General features: G+C 39.4%; 1 protein-coding gene and 1 long non-coding RNA gene across 2 annotated transcripts; both read right to left on the bottom strand.

The window, feature by feature from the left end:
- Positions 1-733: 733 nt before the first annotated feature.
- On the bottom strand, positions 734-7,459 carry LOC107795427 (cytochrome P450 724B1-like). Its single transcript, XM_075235706.1, has 5 exons — positions 7,442-7,459; positions 7,083-7,161; positions 6,759-6,865; positions 6,573-6,691; positions 734-962 (listed from the first exon to the last, which is right to left on the bottom strand). Exons 1-5 carry the CDS (start codon positions 7,457-7,459, stop codon positions 863-865), a joined length of 423 nt encoding a protein of 140 aa, XP_075091807.1. The 3' UTR covers positions 734-862.
- A 324-nt stretch (positions 7,460-7,783) lies between these two features.
- LOC142171418 (uncharacterized) lies at positions 7,784-9,080 on the bottom strand. The gene is made up of 3 exons (XR_012700984.1): positions 8,766-9,080; positions 8,498-8,650; positions 7,784-8,026 (listed from the first exon to the last, which is right to left on the bottom strand). It is a non-coding gene; the product is annotated as an uncharacterized LOC142171418 (long non-coding RNA).
- Positions 9,081-22,969: the final 13,889 nt, after the last annotated feature.

The following is a 22,969-nucleotide window of genomic DNA, read 5'->3' as shown; positions in this document are numbered from 1 at the left end:
TCAATTCGGAATTCATTTTTTCGGATTTTATCCCCACCCCTACTCATACATGCCTATCGTATCTGATTTTCTTTGATTTTTTTCCATTAGACAGTAAAAATTTAGATTTTCTTAAATTTCTTGATTTCAAATCAAAAGAACATGATTAAGATGAGAGGAAATTAAAAATAAATAGCAAAAAAAAAAAAAACAACAACAAAAGAAGAATAAGTGGCATTGCAAATCGTGGTATTAGCCAATTGAAATGTATTTTAGATATCTATTTATTTTCCTAGTCCTTTTCCTTTTTTAACTCTCCTTTTAAAAATTTATTTTATTATCCTTCTTTTTTCTCCTGCTCTTTTATTCATAGCCTTCTGCAATGATATAAAATCACTTTTAGTTATAATTTCCAAGTAGTTATATCTAAATACACTTATCACTTATCAGTACTATAATTTGTCTAACTTTATAAAAATCTAAATGTTTTTGATATGTTAATCTTGATCTTAGAGATCAGTAATATTTACCAGAGAAAGTTTGCTCTTATTTCTTTTTTTATTTTTTAACAGAAGAATATTGCGAACTTATCATGAAGCGGAAAAATCTTTCCTCGATATGTCTTCAGGAGGAGCAGTTTGAACTTGTTTCTATATATCCTTGTGTTTTTTGAAGTAGCTAATAACAAAGGAATGCTGTGCAATACAAAGTCGGCAAAAACTTGGAGAAAAAATGATTCTAATATTTCCTATATTCAAAATGTTGTAGCTCAACTTGGTAATCATCAACATCTGTTTTCATTTGAAACTTGACAAACAATCATCTAATAATCTTATTCAATCTCTTTGTCCTTGTTATTCATCACCTTAAAGAAATATTATCCTTAAAATTCACTTGTTTCTGCTTCCAAAGTCATTGGCAATCCTCTCGGGAATTCCATATATGGATACAACATTGGATGATCATCTTCTTTCGCTGTCCACCTACATAATTGATGAATAATTTGTCAGATAAAATATGATTAGAACATAAGAACATATTAAATTTACTATGACTATATTTTGTATATTGTGCACTTACAAAACATATACATATAGTAATCCTGAAGATAGTGAGTAAAGTCGTTGGACAGAACATTTAATTCACCAGTGCTTTTTACTAGAGGACTAGTAGTAGCAGATGTGGCAACATTAATTTATTTTTAGTAATTCGTTCAAGTTTAAACTATTTTTTTTTTACTGTTTTGATCTAACCGATCGAACTCGAATGACCTATCAAAATATTTGGCTAAACAAGTCAAAATAGTGCGACCGTACGGGCCAATACGCAAACCAAACCCAAACATACAAAATCAAATTTAGAGATTGGGAACTACGTAAATTTAGAAAAAGCTTAAACTAATAATTCGAGAGAAATACATTAAATTCCACATTATTTATCCAAAATGCAGCAAAAAAGAGAGAGGATGTAGCGTTATAACTACTTATTCTGGAGTCTGGACAGGTTGATTATGTTGCGGAAGCCAATTGTATATAGTGTGAATGAGTCACAACTACTATACCAAAAATTATGACAACCACTAAATAATAAACAAGACAATAAGACAACAATAAAAGAACACCAGAATTTACGAGGTTCGACCAATTTTGCCTACTTCCTCGGACACAATCAATATTTTATTCCACTCCAAAATTACAAGTAAAATAATACTAAAGAGAGAAGATACAAATGCCTTAAGAAGATAAAAGGCAAATGAGAGGTGTGTTTAAATCCTAAACATTAGGCCTCCTTTTATAGGGTGAAATTCCCATTCAAAATTGTCATCCACCGATGTGAGACTTTTGCCAATTTCAACAAATCTCCACCTTGGCAAAATTTCACATCTTCAATTTTCTCTCAATAACAAATTTTGGTTGTGTCTTCATCTTCAATCTTTAGTGTTCAACAATGTTGATCAAATCCAAACAATGTTGAAACTTGACCGCAGTCACCACTTTTGTCAGCATATCAGCAGGGTTCTCCGTAGTATGAATTTTCTTCACCGTGACTCCACCTTCTTCTATGATTTCTCATACGAAATGATACCGAACATCAATGTGCTTCGTCCTTGCATGATAAACTTGGTTCTTCGCTAATTGAATAGCACTTTGACTATCACAAAAAATTGTAATATTTTTTTGTTCAATACCAAGCTCCTTTAGCAACCCCTGAAGCCAAATTGCCTCCTTCACAGCCTCTGTAATAGCCATGTACTCTGCCTCTGTTGTAGACAAAGCAACTGTTGACTGCAAAGTAGACTTCCAACTAACTGGTGCCTTTGCAAAAGTAAACACATAACCAGTAGTTGACCTTCGTTTGTCCAGATCACCCGCAAAATCTGAGTCACAATATCCAACTACAGACCGATTGCCTTCCTACTCAAAAACTAACCCAACATCTACAGTACTATGAATATACCGTAGAATCCATTTCACAGCTTGCCAATGCTCCTTTCCTGGATTATGCATATATCTACTAATAACTCCAACGGCTTGTGAAATATCAGGTCTCGTACAAACCATTGCATACATCAAGCTACCAACAGCATTTGCGTATGGTACCCTTGACATATACTCCTGTTCAGTTTCATCCTTTGGCGACATAGTAGTACTTAGCTTAAAATGGGGAGCAAGTGACGTACTAATTGGCTTAGTCTTCTTATCTATGCCAAAACGCTGTAGTACTCTCTTCAAATATTCTTTCTGAGATAAACAGAGTTTCTTTGAACGTCTATCTCTTATTATCTCCATGCCAAGAATTTTCTTTGCCTCACCCGGATCCTTCATCTCGAAATCCTCCTTCAGTTGAATCTTCAACTTATCAATTTCTTCCGAATTCTTGGAAGTTATCAACATATCATCAACATATAGGAGAAGATATACAAAGGAACCATCATTAAGTTTGCGCAAATACACACAATGATCGTATTTGCTTCTTTTGTACCCTTGCCGCAACATAAACTTGTCAAATCGCTTGTACCATTGTCTAGAAGATTATTTCAATCCGTACAACGATTTTTCAAGTTTGCATACCATATTTTCTTTTCCAGAAACTTTGAATCCTTCTGGCTGAGTCATGTAGATTTCCTCCTCCAAGTTTCCATGTAAAAATGCAGTTTTTACATCCATCTGAACTAGTTCCAAATCCAACTGTGCTACCAAAGCCAACATAATTCTAATGGAGGAATGTTTTACAACTGGAGAAAATACTTCATTGTAATCAATTCCCTCCTTTTGATCATATCCTTTGGCCACCAATCTTGCTTTGTAGCGAACATCTTCTTGGTTAGAAAATCCTTCTTTCTTTGCAAATACCCATTGACACCCAATTGCTTTCTTTCCCTTTAGGAGATTGGCCAATTTCCATGTATGATTCTGATGAAGGGATTGCATTTCTTCATTCATGGCAATCCTCCACTTATCTTCTTCTGAACTTTGGATTGCGTCTTTATAAGTGGTAGGAACACCATCAGCTACAATTGAGGTTGCACAAGCAACCGTCTCTATGAGACGAACAAGTTTCGTTATTGTCCTTTTTGGCCTGCTGGTTGCTATTGATTCAAGTTGTTGTCGAGGTTCATGAGTTGGAATCTCCCTTTCTACTGGCTCTTCTTCCAGAGGGTAATCTTCATGAGTTTCCTCCTCTGCTTCTTGTGTAGGAAAAATAAATTTTCCCTCAAACTCCACCTGCTTTGATGCACCACCAGTTTGTTTGACATCTTCAACTGTCACCTTATCTGTTATGGCAGATTCATCAAAGGTAATATCTCTGCTGAATATAATATTCCTTGTCTCTGGACACCATAAGCGGTATCCTTTGACTCCAGAAGTAATTCCCATAAATATAGCCTTCTTTGCTCTCGGATCCAATTTTGACTCTTTCACATGATAGTATGCAATTGAGCCAAACACGTGCAAAGAGTCATAATCTACAACAGGTTTTCCATACCATTTTTCAAATGGTGTCTTGCCATCAATAGCAGCAGATGGTAGACGATTAATGAGGTGGCATGCATATGTAATTGCCTCAGCCCAAAATTCTTTGCCCAAGCCAGCATTGGACAACATACACCGTACCTTCTCCAGTAAAGTCCGGTTCATACGTTCTGCCACTCCATTCTGTTGTGGTGTATGTCTGACAGTGAAGTGTCGAACGATGCCATCATTTTCACAGACCTTATTGAAATGATCATTTTTGTATTCACCTCCATTGTCTGTGCGAATACACTTGATCCTCCTGCCTATTTGATTCTCCACCATCGTTTTCCATTTGAGAAAAATTCCCAACACTTCATCTTTCCTCTTCAATATATACACCCACACTCTTCAGAAAAAATTATCAACAAAGGTTACAAAATAGTGCTTCCCACCCAATAAAGGTGTTTTGGAAGCACCCCAAACATTAAAGTGTACATAATCCAAAATACCTTTAGTATTATGGATCGCTGTACCAAATTTAACCCTTGTCTGTTTTCCTTTGACACAATGCTCGCAAAACTCCAAGTTGCAAGTCTTTACGCCTTTTAACAATCCTTGATTAGATAGAGCTTTCAAGGATTTCCCTCCAGCATGTGCCATAGCCTGGTTGCTTCTGCCTCTTTGTCATCACTAGATGTCACTGTTGCTGTCCCAATAACTGTGCTACCACGATAGCAGTACATGTTATTGTTCTTCCGATTGGCCTTCATTACCACTAGTGCACCGGAGCATATTCTCATCACTCCATTTTCTGCAATGATTTTGAACCCTTTTGATTTTAGGGCTCCCACAGAGATGAGATTCTTCTTCAAACCCGGTACATATCGAACATCTGTTAATGTTCTGATCATTCCATCATGGCTCCTTAATCTTATTGAACCAATGCCATATGAGGTAAGAGGGCTGTTATCCGCTGTGTGGATGACTCCATATTCTCCTTCTTGAAAATTCACGAACCAGTCCTTGTTGGGACACATATGATAGCTACAAGCCGAGTCCATCAACCATATATCTGATGATGTTGATAACTCTGTTGTAACTAATGAGAAGTCTGAATCATCACAATCAGCTACATTTGAATCCATAATGGCCTTTCCATTGTTATGTCTGGCCTTATTCTTCAACTTCGGACAGTCTTTCTTCCAGTGCCTCTTTTCTCGACAAAAGGCACATTCATCTTTGCTGGGTCTAGATCTCGACTTGGATCTTCCCTTCTTAGTCCTCGTTTGATTTTGAGGACGACCCCTCACAATTAGTGCTTCTCCTTCTCCGCCCTTCTGTTTTTCTCCCTTTCTTTGTTCATAGCTGTACAAAGCCGAACAAACTTCTCTGAGAGAAATTTCGTCATTTTCATGGAGTAGAGTAGTTTCAAGGTGCTCGTACTCATTAGGAAGTGACCCCAACAACATCAAGGCCAAGTCACCATCATCAAAAGTTGCATCCATATTTTGCAAATCTGTGACCAACTTATTGAAACTGGTGATATGTTCATTCATTGTGGTGCCAGGAACATAGGTGAAGCGAAACAGTCTCTTCTTCATGTACAATTTATTTTGACTGTTTTTCTTCAAAAATTTATCCTCCAGTGCTTTCCATAATTTACTTGCAGAAGTTTCCTTTGTGTATGGATATTTTTGCTCTCTAGCAAGGTAGGATCGAATGGTACCGCAAGCAACACGATTGATAATTTTCCAATCTTCTTCTCCAATAACATCTGGCTTCTTTTCTTCAATGGCAAGATCTAGCCCTTGTTGAAAAAGAACATCTAGAACCTCGCCTTGCCACATCCCAAAATGTCCTGACCCGTCAAAAATTTCTACCGCAAATTTCGCATTTGACACAATTCTTGTCATAAGCGAAGATGCCAACGATGACGTATTATTGACACTTGATGTAGATTCTTCTTGTTTACTGTCTCCCATTTTGACACAAATATTATTTAGTAGCTGACGACACAAATCAAGATTATTTCCTTTCTGGTGTGGAAGATCAGACTAAGCTGCAACCACAGAGCATACTCAGACAGAACCTTGACTCAGTTACCAAGATAGATCTTTTCTGATGTGGAAGATCAGACTATGCTGCAACCACAGAGCATACTTAGACAGTACCTTGGCTCTGATACCAATTGTTGCGGAAGCCAAATGTATATAGTGTGAATGAGTCACAACTACTATACCAAAAATTATGACAACCACTAAATAATAAACAAGACAATAAGACAACAATAAAAGAATACCAGAATTTACGAGGTTCGGCCAATTTTGCCTACTTCCTCGGACACAATCAATATTTTATTCCACTCCAAAATTACAAGTGAAATAATACTAAAGAGAGAAGATACAAATGCCTTAAGAAGATAAAAGGCAAATGAGAGGTGTGTTTAAATCCTAAACATTAGGCCTCCTTTTATAGGGTGAAATTCCCATTCAAAATTGTCATCCACCGATGTGGGACTTTTGCCAATTTCAACCGATTATGGCATGTTATTTCATTTATTGGACTCAACTTTTAAATTTTATCCTAAGCGAAATTTGAACAAATTGAATCATTAATTGCCATCTCTGATTATAATACCTGTAATTGATAACAAGATGGTGTAGGAATAAAGCTGCTTCCAATTTAGCGAGTTCCCACCCTGGACATAGCCGTAATCCACCTCCGAATGGAATCACCTTCTTGCTTGTTGTTGGATCCTGGAAATGGATTTTAATCTATTGTTTATAGAAAAGTGTTACTTGGAAAGAAAAAAGAAATACTTACGATCCATCTCCAAGGGTTGAATTCCGATGGATTTTGATGCAGCGACGAATCAAGATGTACAACAGACAACATAGGAAGGACTTTCCATCCCGCTGGTATATAATATCCTGCACTTCCATTACATCGATAAAATTGGAATTAAATTCACTTAAAGAAAAGAACATTTATGTCAGAAATCTTGTATTTCTTCTAGTGGATATATTCAGATATAATTTCGAAATGATTATATGTATGTATGAATAATGTGAATGATTTAAATTAAAGTAGTAAACCAGTGTTGGAAGCAATAATTAAGAAATCTTATATGACTTCTTGTTAACAAACCTTTGAATTCTACATCCTTGATAGCTTTCCTGTGAACAAACTTCACCAAGTTGCCACAACGTAGAGTCTCATTAATGACCTGAATTATAATAAGATTTTAGGTGCATTGATAGTATAAAAAATATTTAAAAAATAATTGTAGGTCAATAATCTTGATAAATAAGTAATTGGTAACCCCATAAAAATAATAACTAACATGTTATCATTATCATAATCTTAAACTATATTAGCAGTCTAAAAAATTCCTAAAAATTACAATAATCATTTCTTATACTTACTATAAAGTGCCAGAGACAAAGGTTCAAATCTCAGCTAGATTGGTCAGTTTTACTTGAAAGACTAGATTCGGGAATATTTACCATACTGGTGAATTTCATTTGCTTATAATCTTCCCAGTTTAGGGGTTCCCCTTCCTTTTTCTTTCTCCTCACTGCTCGATGTTCCTCCTGATAATATGATGCATATATGTGTTAGTATAGGTAATTAAACTATCTAAAAGAATTATTAAGGGTCTTTTTACTTTAAACGGACTAAAAACAAAGGACATAAGTTCACATTGAATTGGGAAGTATTAATATATTTTTTTATCTTCAAATAATGCGTCTCATTATAGTTTGACTTTAAGCCACCAATTTTATTGAGCTTAAAGATCGAGTTAAAGACGAGTTGATATTTAATTTACTTTCTTATACCTTCAAGTACTGGAGAGCTCGTGGTGAGTGGGCAAGAAAATAGACGAGTAGGGACAGAAGTCCTGAGGTTGTTTCATAACCAGCCAACAGAAGGTCCTGCAAAATGCTTACTTTCTCCACATCACTTAAGTGTCCTTTCGAAAAATTCTCATTAAAAATGTCTTCTTTGGCTAGCCCATTAATCCCCAGTTCTTCTCTCTTTTTTCTTTCTTTCAGTACTTGCTTCAAGGTGGACGAGATCCTCGTACGAGCCTGCGCGAAGAGACTGAATCAATCGTCGAATGCACTAATGAACTTGCTAGAAGAAGAGACTGTAGTTGAATCAGGAGTGTTTGGTAAAACAGAAGTTATGTTTAAAAAAAAATTATTTTCTTACATAATTTTCTATTGTTTATTTGTTGGAGAGTGAAAATATTTATTAAAGATTGATAAAAGCTTGATAGTGTTTTTTGATAAAAATTTTGAGTATTAAATGTTGATAACAATGGTTAGTTGTTAGTTAAAGTAGAAAAATATAAAGTTAAGGATTGAAATAATTGTGAAGAAAGATGACTTTCGCCCAAAAATGAGGATATTCATTTTTCCCCTTTTGTAATATTATTTTTCCTGAAAGTATTTTTGACAATCAAACACAAGAAAATAATTTATTTTTTGAAACATATTTTTCAAATAATATTTTTTGTCATACCAAACACACCAAAACATAAAAAATTGTAAGAGTACCTTAAGAGCCTTGGCATAGGATGTCCAAGGAAGGTTTATTGGAATGGACACAAATCCTTTCATGAACGTCAAGAAATCTTCTAATAATTGCAAAGCTAGTGGCTCTCCAGGTTCCATGTTCAGTACATTCATCAACATCAAATTAAAGCTAAACTGCAAATACAAACTGAATTTGTTCAAAAATATTTATCGTTATCGAAAAATAACAAGTAAATTGAAGTCAGATAATATTGACGGAAGGTAGTATGTTACTATTTTCTTCCCAAACCTATTTAGCTTCTTTTGAGAAGAGAACCAATTGATTTCCTCTCCACGACTCCATTAACGAGCTACATAACTTATCAACACAAGCGAGAAAATCGGGTTTGCACTTGAATTTATTGATGAGGCCAACTTCAATGCTTCAGAATTTTTTTGTGAAGATCACCAGATACAAGAATCAAAGAGTGTTTGCCAAGAATGTCTCTAACTGGTTTAGGATAGCTGCTTTGGAACAGCCTGCCTTCATTCTGAAGGACAAATGTGTTGAACTCTAAGTCACATGAAACAATAGTTGGAGAGCCGAAAAGATAGGATTTGAATACTTTTCCATATCTGAAATAAGCCAAAAAAATAAAAACATATCTTGAGCACAGTTAGAGGTGACAAAATTAATCTATTTTTTTAGTAACCCGCTCAACCCGTACAAGTTTTAAAGGATTGGATTATGACACATTTTTAGACTTGACTCGTTTGAACCCAAAACGACTCTCAAATTATTGGGTCCAAATACAACCTAAATCCAAATATACAAAATTATATTTAGAATTTGACGATTATGTAATTTTTTTGAAGTACTTAGCTAAAATATAAGGAAAATACAATAGCTTTCACATTCTTTTCAAAAAGCAAAAAAGAAAAGAAAAGGAGAGATTGTATCATGTTAGGAGGGTTCATTCGGTTACGATCCCGTTATTTAACCTATCTTGACCCAAAGCGAACTTCAAACGAGTTGGATGATCATGACCATATATTAATTCAACTTGTTTTGATATATTCTAAGTTGATTCAACACACTCATTTGCCACATTGCCAAGCATAAAGAGAAGCAGAAAAATTTGCATAAAATTAAATATGAAGTACCTAGAGCGACGTTGTTGCAAGAAGTTGCCAATGGAGAATGATTTATGAGATGTAAAGAAGCCAAATGTTTCTCCAACAAAGGGTAAGCCCATGCTCCCACTAGGTAAGCCCTTAGGCTCATGTTTGACAAAGAAGAATTGGTGAAAGATTAAGACAAAAATTATAGTACCAAATAAGAAAGCTAATGTCATCATTTGAAGAAGCACAATCATCATATATTAGCCAAGAATAATTTTAGTACTAAAAATTTGGTTTGCAGTATGGTGTATCCCCTCCTGTGATTCATTTACTACTATATATATATAAGCCCATGTGTGTCCAATAATGGTATTTAGATAAAAACAAGAATGAGAGATTTAATTAGTAGACATTGCATTGATTGTGAACCACATTAAGAAATTTATTCACACAAAATTAAATGAATTACCTTTTACTACGATTTTAGTTGTTCTTATCCACGTAAATCTCCTCGAAATAATCAAGATTTAACAATTTCCCTTAATTTGTAGCTATGGAACATTCGAGATTCATTTATGCTAATAACTTCCTGCTCACATTTCAGGAAAACGCTTTAACATGTATTCCATTTATTCTTCGTCTATAGTCCTTTTTGATACTCTCTCCGTTCACTTTTACTTGTCCAAAGTAGACAACTTTGAATTAAGTGTAAACAAAAAAAAAGAAGATAAAGACGTACAAAAGGTTTAGCTTTTCCCTCTTCTTAATTAACTAACTAAAAATGGTTGATGCACCGTGGACGTAAACCTGATTTTTTTGCGGACATTTAAAGAATGGAATAAACACACTATATGTACATAAATTTATAGTGCATAGTGTATATGTTTACCCTTAAAATCGGATAACAATTGAATTTGTAAGTGATTTTAAGGATACACGGATTAATTTGATACAAAGTGATTAATTAAGTTGCAATTGAAATAAACAATGATAAAGTAAATTCAAACCACAAGAATTGGACAGTTTCAATCTCGGAAGGTTAGCCACCCTCGAGCCAGATGCACTTTGATCGGTTTCACGATACAGAAGAACAAGAGGTTAAAGAGAATAATAATAATGTATTGCTTTGAAATGCGTGTTACAATATGCTAAATGAATCATCAGACCCCCTTTATATAGTAGATGAGTCATACTTTAGGTACAATTCTATAAAAGGTAAAAAATCTCTTGATTTGTCGATTGTCAGTTCCTCATTGATACATGCCGAGATTCCCGCCGCAATATCCGACCGGTCACGGATATTTTAGTCTTCTGTTATGCTAACAATGTTTCTTCGAGCTCGTTCGGGACTAGGATCGATTCCGGGATCACGACCTTGATATTCTCGAAGGCGGGAGTTCCAACCCCGGGTTCTAGCCTAGTGGGACTTGGGGTCGATCTTCAGTCCTTTATTACCATGTTCCAAACCTGACCTACCATGTTGTAGGCGAGCTTGATTTCAACCGTATACAGATAGTCCCCTCGTTTTTCGGAGAGTAGACGACGAAAAACGACATGAGCTCCCAGTTCTTACTTCGATACCCCGCGACAGAAACGAGAAAATAAACAAAACATCTCATCAATCAAGTCTTAATGGCATTAAATGCATGTCAGCCGCCGGTCGGCCATTATTGGATGTGAACCGCCACTAAAATACTATAAATACCTCTTCCTTTGTTCATTCCAATTTTACATTCAAATCTTCTACCCTCGTACCTTTGAAATTTCAATACTTTCTAGCAGTTATACTTTGGTTATTTGAGATCCTTTGCAAGAAACCTTGTTTCTTCCCCGTCACACTGAGGCCTTCATCCGGTAGCGAGAACTTCCCCGTCGAGTTTCCTGCTCCGATACAGGGTGATGAGAAGAAAAGCAAAAGGGCTCCGGGTTCTCCGAGCTCGGAGAAGAAGCAACCAAGAAGAAGGTTGGTGCGCAAATCCAAAGAAAGCACAAGCGCTCGAGCACCGAGCACCATCTTCGGATTCACTCTATCAGTTGAGGGACGAATCCGAAAAAGAAGGAGAAACCTTCGATCTGATGGCCCGAGTGTCATCAAAACTAGAGGGGCAAGGGGCCTCCGAACCAGAGAGAGACGATGCCGATTTGCCTCAAGTTAGGGAGGCCGACAAGGAGGCCGTGGCCGAAGCTTCCCGGGATGTGGGCAATGCCCCAAAGGAAGCACATGGTGTGATAGAAATCACCGAGTCGCCCTCGTTCACCGAGTCCATGTATAACGAGGCTCATACGGTGAAAGAACGTCCCATCGAGGGGGGCCACGGAGCCAACGACCCCTTCCGCAACTTTTTTTATGGCATGGATTCTACCACCACGGAGGACGTCACCGGGTTGGGTGACTTGGAGGTGCCGAAGAAAAGTCCATCTTCGGGAACAAGAGGGCCTTCCTCAAGCCCGAAACTGATCAACCGGTTCCCAGCTCCGAGTATGGACCTTACCGGAAGCGATCGATCGTCATCCCCGTTTTGGAGGATGCCCGGGTCCTCTTGGTAAAGGGGATTTTGACTACTTATTAGCGCCTTTTATCTTTTATTTTAGTCCAAAAGTGTTTAACCGTCTTCGCAAAAACTGATGATATGTGCTTAATTACAGGAATATTGGAAGATGAACTCGCGAGATAAAATCCAACTCAAGAAGGAATAATCTGAACTCAAGAAAAAAAAGGCACAAAAGCTCAATTGTGCAGACCGCAGAATATCATCTGCGGCCACTGGTTATGAAGGAATTTCCATCAGAGACTGGTGCAAAGTGCGGTCCGCACATGAATTATGCGCCCGCAAAATCTGAGCCAGAAGCATAGTTTAGAGAAGATGCATTCCAAGCCTCCCAGAAGTGCGGACCGCACAACAATTGTGCGGCCATAGAAAAAGAACTATGCGGTCGCAGATACAATTGTGCGGACCACAGAAGAGCAAGGTGCGGCCGCAATTTTAGTTTTGTGGACCGCAGAAAGAGTGCATTGTGGCCGCGGTTCATAATTATGCAGCCGCAGATGTCCAATCCTGTCTAGTTGAAGAAAAGTGTGGACCGCACATGGAATTGTGCGGCCACAGAACCTCTAAAAGGGTATTTTTGTCCAAAATTTCCAGCCTTGTATAAATAGATAAGTTTCACATTTTTAGGTCAACTTTTGACATTAGCTGCTACAGTAGCCGTTTCCTTTTACTCTTTTTAGTATTTTTTCATATTTTGAGCTATTTGAATATAGATTTTATCATTTTAATTAGCAATATGAGTTTAATTATTATTTCTTCTTCTTTTTCTTCCATTTCAAGTATGAGTAGCTAGATTTTCACTAGGGTTGTGACCCAACCCTAGTGTGTAAACTTAATGGGTGTTTAATTTAATGCTTGTTTATGGTTCGATGTTTATTATTTAGCCTTGTTCTTGCTTTTATTTGTGGAATTAATGATTGCAAATATTAGTTCATGCCTATTTGACTTGGTCTCTACTTGAGAAAAAAAGATTTAGTCTAGGAAAACTTGTCTAACAAGAAATTGGGTCAATCGAGAGATTGACAATCCCAATTAAAGGGTTGAACCTAGAGATAGTAACAATCCGACTTGAGCTTTTTATCAACCGTTGTGTTCAAATACCCATTTGGACTTGAGAAAGCCAAATTGAGCAAAATCACTCTCTAACCGAGAGGTATTGAGTGGGTAATTGAGTGTTGATAGCTATAATACACTCGATCAATAAAACAAACTTTAAAGTTTATATCCCATTAGGAAAACACCTAGGTGAAGGTCATAGCCCTAGGCTTTTTACAACATTTGAAAAATAACAAAAAATAATTTCCTAGTTTTATTTCTTAAATTGCAATTGTAGTTTAATTTAGACTTTAAAATAACCCAATTTTGTGGAAGTGAAAATTAAGATATACAAACTCACGTGCTACGATATATACTACTAACTCCCATACATATAGCTCGCTGCGGAATTCTACCCCAACTCTTGTTGGGTATTATTATTGCATCGATTGTTTTCATAACCTCGAATTGAGGTGTGAACTTGGACGAGATTAATTTTTGGCGTCGTTTCCGGGGAGCTAAAAAATGGTGTTAGCTATATATTTAGGTGTGTTTTTGGGATATCTCCTTTTCGTTCCTTGTTACTAACGTATTGAGAAATTATAGGTGCAATCATGGCAAACAATGAGCTCGGAAACTTACCTTTGGGGGATGTGGACGTTGAGGATGATCAAATGGATGAGGTCTCTCTTGAACCTCAAGCCAATAGATGAGGCCGACCGCATCATGACAATGTACACGTTCCACCCCCACCTCCACCACGAGCGGCTCCACACCGGGTGTTGCCGAATGAAGGGTATGCAAGTGCTATTGTCCCTCCCCTTTATTAGGACGGGCAACTTCCAAATAACCAACATGATGTTCACTTTGCTCGAGCAACAAGGGTTCTTCACCGGTGCACCGGGTCAAAATGCATATAAACACTTGAAGGGGTTCGTAGATACATGTTGGGGGAGTAAAAAAAAAATGTCTCCGAGGATGCTTTGAGGCTAAGGCTTTTTCCCTTCTCTCTGCGGGGGAAAGCTTTAGATTGGTTGGAATGTTTGCTAAATCATTCCATTCATACTTGGGATGCACTAGAGGAGAAATTTATTTCTAAGTACTTCTCTCCCAGGCACATGGCTATTCTTCGGGATGAAATTTTAGCATTCAAGCAAGAGCCCAATGAACCACTACACGAGATATGGGAAAGGTATAAAACAATGGTGAAAGAATGCCCCAACAATGATATGGCGGAGAACATGATTCAACAAACTTTCTATCGGGGGATCAATACAAACAACCAATGTGTAGTGAATTAACTTGCGGGTGGGAACTTCATGACTACGCCTTATGCGGAGGCGTGTGATATCTTGGATGAGATGGCGGATACTTCTTCGGTGTGGCAATCTCCGGCTAATATTCCATAAGGTGACCCTAATGTGATTCACCTTCACAAAGAGTTGCATGATCATGGACAAGCCATAGCTGAGTTGACTACCACCATGAACCAATTGGCAAAGGCTCAACTTCAACAAGTGCAAAACCCGAGGCAAGTCAATGCAATGGAGGGAGTAAATATGATGGCAAAAAAGCAAAGAACAAGAAGTCCACAAGTGGACAATTTTATGTAAGATGATAGTGGATTTGATCAAGATGAATCTTACAATGACCAAGAAGAGGAGGTCCAATATGTGAACAACTTTCAAGGGCAAAGAAACAACTACCAAGGCCCTAGCCAACAACAATGGAGACCTCAAAATAATCTAGGCAAATGGAATTCTCACAATCAAGGTAATTGGAGTGGTGGAAACAATCAAAGCAATTGGAATAACAACAACAATCAAGGCAATTGGAGTGGAATCAATAATCAAGGAAATTGGCATAACAACAATAACCAAGGTAATGGGGGAGGCAACAATCAAGGCAGGTGGAATAACAATCAAGGAAATCGGGGGTCGGGTTTTCAGAGGCCCCCGATGTATCAACAACCGAGCAACCCATCTAGTTATACTTCCCATGGTCCTAGTTTTTCCAATAATGAAATGGGGGCCGTATTGATAACATGTTCAAGCAAATGGTGGAGAAGAATGCCGATTCCGATGCCCAACTTGCTTTACACAACACATCGATCCGCAATCTAGAGGTTCAAATGGGTCAAATCTCTCAAACTTTAAATTCTCATCCTAAGGGGGAACTACCAAGTGACACGGTGGTGAACCCGAAGGGTGGGAACAATACGGGGCATTGCCATGGTCGTTACTACAAGAAGTGGAAGTGGTGGGAATGCACCCACCTCAAGTCAAAGGCAACTTGTGGATGGTGAGCAAGTGGTAGAAGAAGAGGAGATCCCGACCAATATAGTGCAAGCAAATTATGAAGTGCGGATTGATATTGATGGCACTGTGGAAGAGACTCAAGAGGAAGTGAACCCGTCTAGGGAGTATGTGATTGACATACCGAAACCGATAGTGCAAAAGGCTAAGGCACCATTTCCTAATCCACCTCCTTCATATCCTCAAAGTCTCGCCAAGAAAAATGGCGAGAATCAATTCAAAAAGTTCATTGCTATGATGAAGAGTCTCTCGATAAATGTGCCATTAGTTTAAACCTTGGAAAAAATGCCTGGATACGCAAAGTTTATGAAGGACTTGGTGACAAAGAAGCGGTCGATGAATTTTGAAACTATCAAAGTCACTCACCAAGTGAGTGCAATTGTGCATTCGATGGCTCCTAAGTTGGAAGATCCCGGTGCTTTCACAATCCCTTGCACCATTGGAAGTGCCGAGTTTGACAAAGCTCTTTGTGATCTTGGGATGTGTATCAATTTGATGCCCTATTCGTTTTTCAAGACCTTGGGAATTGGGCAACCAAGACCCACATCTATGAGATTACAAATGGTCGATCGTACAATGAAAAGACCGTTGGGAGTGATTGAAGATGTATTGGTTCGTGTGGATAAGTTCATTCTCCCGACGGATTTTGTTATTCTTGATTGTGAAGTAGACTATAAGGTGCCATTTATTCTTGGAAGACCTTTCCTTGCTACGGGGAAGGCTCTTGTTGATGTGGATGCCCGAGAACTCACTTTCCGGGTGGGTGATGAAAAGGTGGTGTTCCACGTGTGCAAATCTATGAGGAAACCGAATAGCAATGAAGTGTATTCATTCGTGGACTTGGTGACCGAAGTGAGTATTGATGATACAAGTGCCACGATTAATGTGGGTGATTTGTTAGTGGCCGTCTTGCTCAATTTTGATGATGACAAAATGGATGGCTTCATGGAATATGTTAATTCTTTGCAAGGAATGGGGTCTTACAACTATGCACCCCGAAAACTTTCCTTGGATCTTGAGAATAGGAAAAATCCTCCTACAAAGCCTTCAATTGAAGAGCCTCCTATATTGGAGTTGAAGCCATTGCCTCCACATCTCAGGTATGAGTTACTTGGCCCTTATTCTACTTTATCGGTTATTCTTTCCTCTTGTTTGACTAATGTGCAGGTTGACTCTACATTGGCGGTGCTCCTCAAGAGGAAGAAAGCTATTGGGTGAACTTTGGAAGATATTCGGGGAATTAGCACCGCATTTTGCATGCATAAGATTAACTTGGATGAAGATGCCAAACCCTCTATTGAACATCAAAGGAGACTCAATGAAGCCATGCAAGACGTGGTCAAAAAGGAGATTATCAAATGGTTAGATGCCGGGGTGGTCTACCCTATTTCCGATAGTTCATGGAGTTCTCCGGTGTAATGTGTCCCTAAGAAGGGGGCATAACTGTGGTCACCAATGATAAGAACGAGTTGATTCCCACAAGAACGGTGACAGGGTGGAGATTGGAAGCTGAACAAAGTCACAAGAAAAGACCATTTTTCACTCCCCTTCCTTGACCAAATACTTGATAGGTTGGCCGACCGTGCTTTCTATTGCTTTCTAGATAGATATTCAGGCTACAACCAAATCCTTATTGCCCTGGAAGATGAAGAGAAAACAACTTTCACTTGTCTCTATGGCACTTTCTCTTTCAAGCGGATGCCATTTGGCTTATGCAATACACCAGTAACTTTTTAACGGTGTATGATGACGATCTTTACGGATATGGTAGAGGACTACCTTGAAGTCTTCATGGATGACTTTTCGATAGTCGGGGATTCCTTTGATGATTGCTTGGAAAATTTGGATAAAGTATTGGCAAGGTGTGAAGAAACGAACTTGGTGCTAAATTGGGAGAAATGCCATTTCATGGTCGAGGAAGGCATTGTCCTTGGCCATAAAATTTCAAAGAATGGCATAGAGGTCGACAAGGCGAAAATAGAGGTGATTTCTAAACTTCCACCTCCAACTTCAGTGAAAGGCGTGAGAAGTTTCTTGGGTCACACGGGGTTCTACCGGCGCTTCATAAAGGATTTTTCTAAAGTGGTGAACCCATTGTGCAAGCTCTTAGAGAAAGATGCTAAGTTTCACTTCAATGATGATTGCATGGAGCTTTTGAATTGCTAAAGTTCAGGTTGACAACAACTCCCATTATCACCGCTCAAAATTGGAGTATTCCTTTTGAGCTCATGTGCAATGCTAGTGATGTAGCGGTTAAGGCAGTTTTGGGGAAACATATCAACAAGATTTTTCATCCGGTCTACTATGCTAGTAAGACCATGAATGATGCCCAAGTTAATTACACCATTACTGAAAAAGAGCTCATTGTCATTGTGTTTGCAATTAAGAAATTCCGCCTATACTTGATGGGTGCAAAGGTTATTGTTCATACGGATCATGCGACACTTCGCTATCTTATGAGCAATAAAGATTCAAAATCTAGGTTGACGATATGGGTGCTATTGTTGCAAGAGTTTGATATTGACATCCAAGATCGAAAAGGGAGTGAAAATCAAGTGGCGGACCACTTGTCTCGTTTGGAGGAGGAGGGGAGGCTGCACGATGGCCTTGAAATCAATGACTCTTTCCCCGACGAGAAACTCTTGGCTATTTTAATGAAGAAGGTGCCATGGTTCGCGGATCTAGCAAACTTCCTTGTGTGTGGAATCATCCCGGATGAGATCTCTTCAAATCAAAGGAAGAAGCTCAAACGGGATTGTCAAAATTATTATTGGGACGAGCCATACCTTTTCTGAATTTGCATGGATGGGGTAATTAGAATATATGTACCGGAGGAAGAGCAAAATGTTATTCTTGAGTCTTTCCATTCTTCGCCTTATGGTGGTCACCATGGCAGAGCAAGAACGGCAGCTAAAGTGCTAAGTTGCGGTTTCGATTGACCCACTCTCTACAAAGATACAAGTGATATGGTGAAAAGATGTGATGAATGCCAACGGGCTGGTGGAATCTCGAAGAAGAATGAAATGTCTCTCACTACCATTTTGGAGATTGATATTTTTGATGGGTGGGGTATTGACTTCATGGGTCCTTTTGTGAGTTCTTGTGGAAATACCTACATCTTGGTCGCATTTGATTATGTGTCTAAATGGGTGGAGGCCGTTGCTCTACCCAACAATGAAGCGAGAAGTTTGGTGGCGTTCTTGAAATAGAATATTTTCACAAGATTTGGTACTCCGCGGGCTATCATAAGCGATGGGGGGTCACATTTTTGCAACAGGGCTTTTGACACTTTGCTTAGCAAGTATGGTGTCACTCATAAAGTTACGACTCCCTATCATCCACAAGATAGCGGTCAAGTGGAAGTCTCCAACCAGGAGATAAAGAGTATCTTGTCCAAAACAATGAATGTTAACCGGGCGGATTGGTCAAAGAAACTTGATGATGCACTATAGGCTTATCGGATTGCATTCAAATCTCCTATCGGGATGTCTCCATACCGGTTGGTGTTTGTCAAAGCTTGTCATCTTCCGGTGGAACTTGAGCACAAAGCCATGTGGGCTTTAAAGAAATTGAATCTTGATTGGGATGCAACCGCTAATTTATGGGTTGCACATTTAAATGAATTGGATGAGTTCCGGTACCATGCATATGAAAGTTCGTCCTTGTACAAAGAGAAAATGAAGTACCTTCATGACAAATACATATGAAACAAGGAGTTCAAGGTGGGCGATCTTGTGTTGTTGTTCAACTCACGATTGAAGATGTTTCCCGGAAAGCTGAAATCTAAATGGAGTGGTCCCTTTAAAATTGTGGGTGTGACACCTTTTGGTGTATTGGACTTGAAGAACAAAAATGATGAGGTATTCCGAGTCAATGGTTACTGGGTGAAGCATTATTTGGGACAAGCTAATGATGGCCACGTGGTGGTAGTTATTCATTTGAAGTGATGGTAATCTGCGTCGTGCAACGACGTTAAATAAGGCACTTCTTGAGAGGCAACCCATGTTTCTTTTTCTTTTTCTTTTCTTCTTTTGTAGATAAGTGTTATTTTTGCGCTAACTAGATTTGAAGTGTGTTGCAGGAATGAGTGTGCTTTACAGGAACTATGCTCAGAAAAGTTGGCTAAGTGTGAAAAAAGTGCGGACCGCACAATTGTGGGTGTTACAGCAGAAGGGGACTGCAGCCGCACAATTACAGTGCGGATCGCACAAATTGAGATGGGAAATTGCAAACTCTCTGAAGTTTGGTCTGTCAGAGAAATATCCAAAGTGCGGCCGCACAGCAAAATATGCGGTCCGCACCAAAAATCTTCGGCCGCACCACAAATTCTGCGGACCGCAGATCAGCAAGGGCATTTGTGCCCCAAGTAACAGAGTGCAGACCGTAGAAGGAAATCTGCGTCCGCACTCCTCCCTTGTCCCTCAAGTCTGACCGTCCAAGTATAAATAGTAACCTTAGGGCTACTGTACATTTTTTCCCCTCTCTGAGTACTCTAAACTCTAAAACTTTGAAATTGTTTGTTCAATCTACTACCACACTAAATCCAGATATGTGATTACTCATCTGCATTACTTCATATCTGGTATGCTTCAATTACTCATAGAATTTTTCAATTTGTAGTTTAATTTACAATTTTTAGGTAGTTTTAGGCCATTTGTCAATAGATTTCAATTTTACTATCATGTGGGGTTTAAACTGTGTTGGGTTAACTGATAATTGCTCTATGGGGAATGGGTGATTTGTTTTTCATGATTACGTGTTCATGCCATGTCGAATTTGTGCAAAATTTTGTAAACCCTAGGAGTTTGATCGATTTTGGTTTGAAATCTGTGGCCGCACGAGAAATTATGCGGTACGCAGAAGTTAAGACTAGGGTACTCAAAATGTGCGGACCGCAATGATAAAAGTGCGGACCGCTCTTCAATTATGCGATCACACTCAAAATTATGTGGACCGCAGATTCATTGCTACAGTTGCAAGTTTAAATTGTGTGGTCCGCACAGCCCAGCCTATGGCCACACTTGTAATTGTGCGTACCGCACTTCCCTACCCTGCCAGCATGTTCTAAACTGTGTGTTTATTGTCTTTTTGCAATTGAACTACAACTGACTACTGTCGTTGCTTGTTACAGAAAATGATGAGATCTCGAGGCCGTGTAGATACGTCAAAGGGGAGGGGTGAACCTTCCAGAGGCCGAGGCAAAATTACTTTACCCCTCACCCTCCAAAAGATAATCGCAAAGAAGTCTACAGTCAGCCGGGGAAGAAATCCAGAGCCCTTTGAATCTAGTTCATATGCCCCATCTCGGGAAGCATCGGAGGGCGACTCATTTCAAGAGCAATCGGATGTCCAATCACAGCCACCAGGAAGGTATTAACTTTGGGACGAGCCTTCCTCCTCACAAAGCACCTCCGAGGGTTCTGAGAGTGCCAGTCAGGCTTCGGAGCCCTCTTCTACACCTGTCCCTGAGGCACCAGCAGCTACTATCGATGATATTCTAGATGATGGCCGAGGGGTGATACTACATTTTCCGACTTTGAGAGGTCGAAGAAGAAAGAGGCCTGGGAGGACCATTTCGTCAGTCTAGCTGCCTTCACCAGCTTTCGTTGGTAGTGGCCGGTGAGATCGCTCACTCTTGAGTGACAGTTCCAACTTAAAGATCTTGATAAGTATAATCCAGCAGTATTGAGACAGTTCTGAGAGCGGAAGTGGCGGATGTGGTTCACCCAGAGTGTAGTTGACGCCAAGGAGCACCTGGTCCGGGAGTTCTACACCAATGTGGCACACATAAAGAAAGGGACCAAAGTGACAAAAGTGAGGAATCTAAAGGTGAAATTTGACCAACATACACTGAACTACTATTTGGGTTTTGAGGACGTTGAGCCGACACAACACTTGGAGAAGCTGGCGATGGGTGATGCAGCTCACCTATGGCTAGCTGAGATTCTTGCAGCCCCGGGGTCACCTCCACCATAGATCACAGCCAGGGTTCCTATTCAATGGAACACCCTAAGCTTCGAGGCGAAGGGGTGGCAGACTTTCGTATCCAGCAGACTAGACCCGTGCCAGAATTAAATAAACTTACCTATTCCACGGGCAGTTCTAGTCGCCTCCATTATGGCCGGGTACTCGATCAATGTGGGTGCCGTGATGTCGGCCAACATGTCTGTGGTCACAAGGCAAGCTGATACCTCCTACCCGTATCCCAACACCATCACTGAGTACCTTACGGATGCACGGGTGGAGCCACGAGATTTTGATATGAAGGTTCGGGCTAAGAAGCCTTTCTCTTGGTATTCTCTAATGGATGCACATAACTCGAAGAGAAAGGGTCAGCCAACTACTACCGCAGGCCAGTCCGATGAGCCATCGGTTGTAGCTATAGAGTCAACAGATATGCCTTCCACTTCAGCAGAGCCTTCATCCAGTGCATCTGCCATGCCTCCACCTTCAGCCTCAGTGCCTTCTACCTCAGCTTTGAAGCCGATACCGATGCCCACTGCTCTACTGACTGTGCTGCGAGTCTCCCAGACACTAGCGAGCCTCAACAAATAGATGCAGACAACTACTGCAAAGCTGTCTGACATATCCAGTCATGTTGCAATATAGTCGTCCATTCCAGCACCCCAGATTCCTCCCACAATTGAAGAAATTTTGAAGAAGCTTCTGAAAAATCAAAACTCTATTATGGCCACTCTGGTACAACATGGGTCCATGATAGAGGAGCTGGCCAAGGAAGTGAAGAATATGTAGAAGTCCCATGCCTCCAAGAAGTCAGTGGACAAGCTTCGGCGTCAGGTTACCAATATTGCACCAGCCGGAGACATTCCATTTGATATGCTGATAGATCCGCACCACCTAGGCCCAGATCCTACAGCACCTAAAATATCAGTTGGCCAATCTGAGGAGCCAGACATTGCTGAGGCAGTCCGTCAGATGTTCACCAACCCAGCCACTCCCGGACTTGAGGATGATAAGATCCAATTGGATGAGGCTGAGGTCGGTGCCACTACTAGGGACATAGAGATGGCCACAGAGCCATATGGAGTTTTCTTCACTCTCACCCTTCTTTTACTCTTATGTTGTTAAGCATTGGGGACAATAATTATTTTTATTCGGGGGTGGGGGGTGGGTGGGTGGTGGTGGTGGAGTTTTTGACACATTTTGATTACTATGTATTTTGATAACTATGAGACATTTGGCCTGTAATTAACTTATTACTATTTTCTTCTTCATTCTCATTATGTATATATTCTCTCTTATCTCTCATTATGTATATATTCATTACTCCTTCAACAATTTTTCTTTTGCTTTGTAGCTTCTTTATCTTTATGTTTGTTTTCTTTTTGAATTAGTAGCTTCTTGTTGACTTAATAGCTTCTTTCTATGTTTTAGTGGATAATAAGCCTTTGGTTTTCTTAATGCCATGATTCTTTCCAAAGGTGGGTGATTCTTCCTAACGATGGATGGCGTGACAACCTTCTTAAGGGATT

This window comes from Nicotiana tabacum, chromosome 17 (assembly GCF_000715075.1).
Source record: "Nicotiana tabacum cultivar K326 chromosome 17, ASM71507v2, whole genome shotgun sequence".
Taxonomy (NCBI): Eukaryota; Viridiplantae; Streptophyta; class Magnoliopsida; order Solanales; family Solanaceae; genus Nicotiana; species Nicotiana tabacum.
Note: the sequence above shows the minus strand (reverse complement) of the source record. Positions and strands in the feature narration are given on the sequence as shown.

What these genes read in the sequence shown, in the direction of transcription:
- LOC107795427 (XM_075235706.1), bottom strand. An exon ending in CAAGGATGTAGAATTCAAAG is followed by an intron (nt 6,866 to 7,082) that starts GTTTGTTAACAA and finishes ATGGAAGTGCAG; the next exon opens with GATATTATATACCAGCGGGA. An exon ending in TCAACCCTTGGAGATGGATC is followed by an intron (nt 6,692 to 6,758) that starts GTAAGTATTTCT and finishes ATCCATTTCCAG; the next exon opens with GATCCAACAACAAGCAAGAA.